Below are 8686 nucleotides of genomic sequence, written 5' to 3' on the forward strand. Positions count from 1 at the left end.
TAAACAAACAATTTTGGAGTATTGAAAAGAAGTTTTGAGGTATTCAGTTTTCCAACGAAGTAAAGTCTTTGCCACTTTGGCACAAGCGACAAAAGGTCAGAGGATAATAAATCCGAACAAAACTCAGATTTCCACCAGCATTTAAACGCACCACTTATGCACAAATCTGGAGAAGCACGTCGCTGCAGCAGACTGCCACTGGTCCTTCCCCTCCGCTTTCTGTTTGCTGAGAAGTGTGCTTGAATTTGTGGCGGGTTTTTTTTTTTTAAAATAAGACCCGCCACAAATTCCCTCTTCTCATTCATTCACCCCCTCTTCTCACTCACTGAGCCCGGGTTAGTTATCCTAGACGTCCGAAAGGTCACACTCAGGTGAGATTTCTCTGTATTTATCTGTGCTGTTGTCTGTTAAAATGATTTTCTTTCAGGTATTAGAAATGGTCACCCAAAAGGTGGAGTCTTTTTAGCGCCACAATTGAAACACAAATTTTACATAAAGTTAAGTAAAGTGTTATCTAAAAGTAAAATACTCAGTTTAATTACAATAAAACTATTTGCATGTGTAAAGAGGCTTACAGTCTAAGTTGGATTATACTTTAAGACTATATTTACTAATTATTTACTTTGTTGTTAAAAGAAAATACACGTGTCTGGTTATCAGAAAACGTACTTTATTTCAGTCAGGGAGTTTTTACTACTTTCTGATAGGAATTAATGTCACTTAGATAATTTAGCCCCATATAGAGATGAGTCGGCGCTTTCTTATTTTATGGCGGCAAAATTGAACTGAAAGTGCGCTATTATTATATTTTATAGTGAAAATGTGAATTCATTATAAGCAAATAATCCTCGTGAAATCGATGGACTTTACTGAGCTCTGAATGGAAACAGCGGTAGAAAACCTGAATAATTACATCCTGTTTATTATTGCCGTCACATTTTTCAACAACACATCGATGCATATAAAATATTAAAACCATTTCAGCTATACAGAAACAATTTCTGTAAGATACATTTAAAAAATATGACAGAACTAATGATTTATGGCAAAATCTCATGAAAAAATGCCTTCCTTATGTTATTTAGAAGGCATAAAACATTTGCATGATTAAGGACAGCATTCTCTTGTAAAATCTAATTAGTGGGCCATTTTTTTAGTTTTCAGATATTAAATATAACAAACTTTTACTACTAAGGAAGGAAAAAAGTGCTGCAGGTTGATAGAAGTTTTGACTTCAACAAAAAAAAAGAGAAAACATTAACGGACGCTTTCATTTCCTTTGGTCCATATTATAAACTAAAAAAACGCATGCATACAAGAAAACTGGGAGGCTTTAGTTTTGATTCTTATAATGAACAGAAGAAAAATGTAATTTTCAGTTGTTGAACTGATCAGGTGTAAAATACTGATTGTTAATACTTTCCTTATTGATTTGTAACATATTGTAAATTAAATATAGTTGATTTTGGGGCAACTTCATACTGTCAACTTGCAACGCTTGTTTTTATGAGTAGAAGATTTATAATGAGCACATGTCCTCTAAATGCACGTTAATATCTTATTTAGGACTTGCCTGTTTGCAGAGGAGCGACAGAAGCAGCAAAATGTGGAATGAAAAGAAACAGAGTTCACCTTCTGATCGGTGAGTTTGGCATCTTGTTGCATTTGTAGATAAATAAACTTTGTGTAAAACACTTAGAGATGTTTTTTTTAATACTCAGTGGTCAGATTGTTGCCATCATCATCTTTACTCTCGGTCTGGAAACTTTGCTGCCCTGGAACTTCTTCATCACCTCTTCACAGGTTTTTATATACATATATACATGTAAAAATTCTTTCATTGTCCGCTGTCTTTGAAAATGCATTTAAATTATTCTTTTATGTTTTTCTGTCTTCAAGTACTTTAACATGCAGCTGAATGAGAGCGTCTCCTCTAACGGTACGTCAGGCCCGGTGCAGAGAAAGTACAACTACGACAGCTGGATGGTTTTGCTCTCCCAGCTTCCTCTGCTCCTCTTCACTCTGCTCAACTCGTTGCTCTACCAGTGGTGTGTGCAGCTGAAGCTAAAATTTGGATAATTTATTATTCGTCTCATTTTTCGTTTAGTGTTCTAGTAATCTGGCATTATTTTATGAAAATCTTCCTCTGGCGTCTGCAGGGTGAAGGAGCGTCTCCGCGTGGCCTTCAGCCTAGTCGTCATCTTCCTCCTCTTCGCCCTCACTGCCGCCCTGGTCCAGGTCGACATGCAGCCCGACAACTTCTTTTCGGTCACTATGGCAACCATTTGGTTCTTCAATGGTACGTTCCTGAACATTATTTCTGAAATCCTCTGGTTTCAGAATGTAGATCTTTTTGATGAAGTCCGTAAACTCGATTTCATTCTCGAGGAAACGTTGGATTGTCAAGCAGATATTTATCACATAAAATGTCTGCCTGGATGTGCAATATTTTAAGGAGCACTTTGATACTCCCGTTGTTTCATAACGCCTGATGTGATCAATCTGAGCTGATTGTTTTAACCTGTGTGTGTTAATGTGTGTGTGTGCAGTGTTCAGTGCAGTGCTGCAGGGCAGCCTCTTCGGGATGGTCGGCCTGTTTCCTCCTCGTTACAGCACCGTGTTCATGAGCGGTCAGGGCCTGGCTGGGATCTTCGCAGGCGTCGCCATGCTGTGCTCCATCATGAGTAAGAACCTTAAGAACACCTGCATTATTTTATATATTTTTTTAAGGTTTTATTGGCTAGTGGCCTTTATTTGATAGTTTGACAGAATTGACAGGAAAGTGGGTAATGAGAGAAGGGGGAAGACATGCGGCAAAAGTTGCCAGGCTGGGAATCGAACCTGCGACGTCCGCATCGAGGACTAAGGCCTCCTTATGTGGGTTGTGCTTCACCCCTGCACCACCACAACACCTGCATTATTACAGTTACAATAAACAATTACTGTTCTTCTATAATATTGGCAATAATACCGATTTATATGATCTAAATCAGACTTTTTTCAATTGTATCTTTAATGATTTTCAAAGAAATTTTACGTAGCATACACTCACTAAATCCTTTTGTCAATAGTTAAGAAGAAAAGGAAAGTACAGTAGATAAACTACTATACAACTACTATTTCCCAGAGCAAGATTGGTATGCTGCGTTCAGTTCCTGACAAATTAATCGCTTCTCAAGTGAAAGTTGTCTGATTTCTTCATGCATTTCTAGTTATATTTATTGGTGTTACAAGAGTGCATAACTATTTATCATGCTCATCATGGATCATTTTGCTAATTCCAGATCACACTGAGGTGTCACACTGCAAAAACACAAAACCTTAATTTTTGTCTAGTTTTTGGTGCAAATATCTTAGTACACTTGAAATAAAACAAAACTAATTCCCTAATAACAATGAAAAAGTGCTAGTTCCATTGGCAAATTATTTATAAGACATTTTCCCCATGTTGTAAGTTTATTTATCTGCCAATGGAACAAGTACTTTTTCATCAATATTAAGGAATTATTGACTTAACACAAGCCTCCATATTTCAAGTGATTTTGTGTTTTTGCAGTGCAGCTGTAGTGCTGACAGTCATAAGAGACTGACCCTACAATAAACTGAAAATCTGTTTCTCTGCAGGTAAAAGTGACCCAAAGTCAGCTGCCTTGGGATACTTTGTCACTCCATGTTTGGTCACGTTAGGGGCTCTACTCTGCTACCTGCTGCTGCCACACCTGGTGAGCTGAGTCTCCAAAATAAAAGAAAAATTAATGAGGAAGCCTGGTAGTTCTGGAAAACATTTTAAAAAATAAGAGACTAGAGATCAGTTTCTCTGGCTTTACTTTGTATAGGTTTATGTTTGGGTAAAATGAACATTGTTATTTTATGAACTACTGACAACATGTCTCTGAAATTCCAAGCAAAAAATTTGAATTTATTTGCTATATTGAGAAACGGTCAAAATAACAACAAAGATGCATCGCTTTCAGACCTCAAATAATGCAAAAGAAACAAGTTGATATTCATTTAGAAGCAACAAAGTTTTAACTCAGGAAGAGTTCAGAAATCAATATTTGGTGGAATAACCAGGAGGTTTTCAATGCAGTTCAGCGGAGCGGACTCTTCATTTTATCCAGAGCTGTATATGTGTGAAACTGTGTCATTTTCTATTTGTACAGCCTCCTGATGTTGTTGGCTTCCCTTGCAGGAATTTGCTCATTATTATCTGAACAGAAATCAGGCTGTCAAACTGGACACATCTAATAAGCTCCTCAGCAACACAGGTTGGTTTTATGTAGTAAATTTAAAATGACATCAGCGGATTTAATGCAATTAAGTATTTCGGAAATCTTTGACTTACCTGCCTTTTTTTCCTTCTTATTTCTGAAGACAAAATAGCCTTAAATGACAACGTAAAAGACCTGGAGGCGAGAGGAGTCCCAGAGGAGAGTAGAGAGCGCTCTTCTGTCTTTGCTGTCTTTAAAAAGGTAAATTCATCCTCACATTGTTTTCTCTGTGATGAGAGATAGTTAAAGATGTAAAAATAAAGTCAGGTCCAGCTAAAGATGAAACAAAACTGCTTTTCTTTCTCAGCTTAAAGTCGTCTGTTGTTGTTGTCTGACAGATCTGGCTGATGGCTCTGTGTGTGACGTTTGTGTTCGCCGTCACGCTGTCGGTGTTTCCTGTCATCACAGTCCGAGTGAAGACGGTCTACACGAAGAACGCTGACTGGGGTGAGACACTGACAAACTGCAGCGCCGGAGGGAAGCAAGACGCATTATTTCATGCCTCATTCATTTATTTTTAAACCCTGTAAATAAAAATAGATATTTCAGAGAGAAAAAGAAAATCATATTTGTCATTCATTTGCCTCATAATGGAGCCAATAGTTATTTAATATTTTAATTTTTTATGATATAAAGTTGAATAATCTCTGCATTTTCTATTTGTGCATTTAATATGTAATTAATTTACTATTTTTATGCAATAAAACAAATGCTATGTTTTGTTTTAATGCTGATTTGTACTTAGCCTGGTCTGTTTTCTGTGTCCTTCAGACAAAGTGTTTACCTGTGTGTGCTGCATTCTTGTTTTTAACATCATGGATTTGGCCGGCCGCAGCGCCCCGTCTCTCTTTCAGTGGGTGAGTCTGCAGACACGCTTCCAGAATATTCCTCACTTCTAAAGTTAAACGATCAACAACTTATAGGAAAACTGGATTTTCTTCATTGTACTGAGCTTTTCTAAGAAGATTTTTGTGAAATTTCTGATTAAATTAATTGAAATCATCTATCTTTCCAGGTAAAATCATAAGATTAAAAAGCAAGCCGAAAGGTTTAGTCTTAACTTGTATTTTGAATTTAAAAAATGCTTTTTTGCATAAGCTTCCCAGTTGGCTAAAGGGAGAAATTCACATTTTGCACCTTTTTATACGCTTAAAAAAACAAAAACACTCCTGTTTTTTGGCAATAAGTTGATGTTTTTTTGGTGTCTAGAAAAAGAGCAATTTCAAAAACCTTTGGTATGTAACGTCACAAATCAGCAGGCATTGCCCGTTACCTAGCAACCCAAGCAGAGTTCCAGCTGGTTTTACTGCTGCAGACATTTGTCTGCTAGAAAAGACGAATGTTTTGTTGTTGACTTACTATCCAGAAACTATGTGCTACATTCTTGTTGTTTGTGCAGGAGGCTCTACTTCTGCTTTTCAAAGATGTACAGTTGTAAAATTGCGCATCTTCATGCAGCCATTTTCATGTGCAAGTGTAAACGTTGAGCTGGGGGCGCAGCCAGCAGCCACTTATTGACATTTAAAGAGACAAGAGCTCATTCTGAAAAGAGCTCAAATAGGCAGAGCCGATCAAACTAAAATCTCATTATCTAAAAATAATTTTGTGCAAAAAATGTAGTAAGCATGTTTTGTATAGGATAAGTTAGACCTATCCTAACCTGTTCAAGGCTAAAGAGCTTTAAAGTTTCGACATGATTTCTGACTTCCTCTGCTGATGTTTGTGCAGCCGTCCAAACAGAGCCGTCTGTTTCCCGTCGCTGTTCTGTCCCGTCTTGTCTTCATCCCTCTGCTCATGATGTGCAACATTCCCAACTCGAAGCTCACCGTCCTCTTCAGACACGACAGCGCCTTTGTTGTCATCATGGCTCTGTTCTCCTTCTCTAACGGCTACCTGGCGACCCTCTGCATGGCCTACGCTCCACAGTAAGTACTAAACCAGAACCATGCAACATTAGACTCTCTCAGTCTTCTGATGGCTGTAAATCATCTCATCATTTTTATCGATGACCTTCTAAACATTGTTATAAGTTAACTGTAACTAATCTTAATGTTTTAAACAGAGTGCTGCGTAGTTCCAAGCTCTGTTCTGTTAGATGAAACTTCAATCAGCTTCCTTTGTTCAACAAACTCTCAAACTAACTACAAACCACCGGCCACTATGAGATTCTCTTATGATAACCGTGAGTAAAAATAATACAGTTTCTACTGCAGTAGAAATTATTGCAGTAGAATAATACTGCAATAATAATTTCTGCAGTATTATTGCAATAATAAAACAGCAATAATGCTGTACTGTACATGCATGTAGCATAAATGTGTTATTTTGACGTTTAGATTTAAGCAGAAATTATATTAAGTATCAGCTAAATCTAGCTGGAAAGATCTTGGAAAGGTAAGGTTTGAAAATCAGACACTTTTCAAAACACACTTCCTACGGATGCGACCAAAGCTTTCTCCTAGATTTTTCCTCTTGCTTACGACGATGACGGATACGGATTAGAAATATTTATGAGACAATGGATGGTCATGATGGGGAAACTAAAAGAGCCCCAACCATCTCTCTCTTTACGACCATCATATATAAGGTCTACATTTTACCAGCAGCTCGTTTACTATTTCACCTGTTAGTGAAATAATAAACAGCCTCATTTCTTTACAGCAAGATATTTTTCCCATGTTTTTAGTGAAATAATCTCCCAATAAAACTGGAATTTTTTCATAAACTGACTAAAAACGAGCTTATGTATCTTGTTGAAAAATTATTTGTAAGTTAATTATGTCTTATTTCAAGTGTAATAAGATGTTTGCACTAGAAACCAAACCAAAAATACTTGGTAAGATTTTGTGCTTTGCAGTGATATAATTCAATATGACTGAATATAAATAAATAACTCCTGCAGTGTATTATGAGCCTGGCGGGCCACCAGGCTTAGCATTGTTTATTTAGTTTAGTTTTTTTTTTTAATTATTGCCTTTTTTTTAAGACTTTGTAGTTGGTGTTTAGGTATTAATCTTCCAGTCTTCCAGTAACGCAAAACTATCAAGTGATATTTACAAATTTTCTGTCAACTTTAAAACATTTTTTAACTTAAAAACAGGACGGCTGCTGGAATAAATGACTGCCCGAGCACCGAGCTTAGCAAGTTTTCTGGGGGAAACCCTGTAACTAATATGCTGAGTATAAATGTATTTGTAATTTTCAGCAGTGAAAATAATTTTTATGTAGTAAATATGGCATCAAAACTGGCTCCACTCCAGTCCAGGGCCCCACATCTTTGTAAATCCAGCCCTGTCTTCAGTAATTGATCAAACATTCAGCACAAAAATAAAAATTTGATTTCAGTTTCCATCTAAACTATAGGGCTGTTGAAACATTCATCAGTCCAAGCTGTTTAAAATATTTTCATGTTTCGCTTGTTTGGAACTAAATTTGCTAAATTACCAGCGCCACCTGCTGTCCAACATGAAAAGAATCAACATTCAAAGCGATCAAGCTGATGGTTAAAGCGGAATCAGCTTCATTTTGGGTTTGTTGGCTCTAATAGTTTCTTTTCTGCAGGTTGGTGAGGAGCAGAGACTGTGAGACGGCCGGCTCTCTGATGACCTTCTTCCTCGTTCTGGGTCTGGCTGTGGGAGCCTCCTTCTCATTCCTACTGGGAAATCTGGTTTAGACAAAGTCCACGTAAAAACCCAACATAAAGCACCTAGATCAGGACTCTTGTATTTCTTTTTGCTCATGTTTGCATTTAGCATTATCACTTTTTTATACTGTTTGTAATTATTTTACCATTTTTTAAGATTTATTTTTAACTTTTTCAAAACAACTTAAACATTTGGAGCACTAAAGCCTTGTATTAGTAACACAAAAAATTAATTAAAATTAGCACTCACTATCGCCCCCTGCTGGTAAGATGAGGTGAATGCATAAAAGTTTAAAGATTGTGTTTAGAAGTAAAGAAAGGTCAATGCAGCTAATAAGAATTTCTTTGTAACTGTAACCCAAACAACCACATAAATCAGTCTTTGTTAATCTGTAGATTTTTTTTTTTTTTTACATATTTTGATGCACTAAATTGACGTTTTATGGTTTATAAAGGGATTTTTGTCTGAAGTGACTTTATTGTTTGATCTTGTGTGCTGCTTATTTATATTTTCTGTGGCTTTTTTGTAATGTAAGATTCTTGTTTTCTATATATTTATAAAACCGGTTTTGTAAAACTGATCCTTTTCATTAAAGTTGCTTAAAAAGTTGTGTGTGAGGCAAAGTAGTTTTTGTATGATTGTCTGTTTTTAATCTCCTAGAATGGAGTTCTTTTCTGTGTGGGTTTTTTTTGTACTTCCTCAATTAAAGTATAAATAATAAAATGGTAGTTTTACAAAGGCTCATGTTCGTTTCTGAATATTAACATTTCA

The 8686-nt window shown here is 36.4% G+C and overlaps 1 protein-coding gene across 2 annotated transcripts; it reads left to right on the plus strand.

The window, feature by feature from the left end:
* The first annotated feature begins 206 nt into the window (after positions 1-206).
* Positions 207-8525, plus strand: LOC114144265 (equilibrative nucleoside transporter 2-like). Of its 2 annotated transcripts, none has more exons than XM_028016898.1 (13): positions 207-371; positions 1584-1642; positions 1722-1803; positions 1900-2048; positions 2160-2299; positions 2550-2684; positions 3625-3722; positions 4193-4268; positions 4375-4472; positions 4610-4718; positions 5043-5128; positions 6000-6196; positions 7833-8525. In XM_028016898.1, the coding sequence occupies exons 2-13, from the start codon at positions 1605-1607 to the stop codon at positions 7942-7944; spliced, it is 1320 nt and encodes a 439-aa protein (XP_027872699.1). In that variant the 5' UTR covers positions 207-371; positions 1584-1604; the 3' UTR covers positions 7945-8525. The 2 variants fall into 2 exon arrangements, with proteins under 2 accessions (XP_027872699.1, XP_027872698.1); XM_028016897.1 differs by having other exon boundaries at positions 208-371; positions 1567-1642.
* The last annotated feature ends 161 nt before the right edge of the window (positions 8526-8686 follow it).

The sequence above is a fragment of the Xiphophorus couchianus genome, chromosome 5, assembly GCF_001444195.1.
Source record: "Xiphophorus couchianus chromosome 5, X_couchianus-1.0, whole genome shotgun sequence".
NCBI classification, from domain to species: Eukaryota; Metazoa; Chordata; class Actinopteri; order Cyprinodontiformes; family Poeciliidae; genus Xiphophorus; species Xiphophorus couchianus.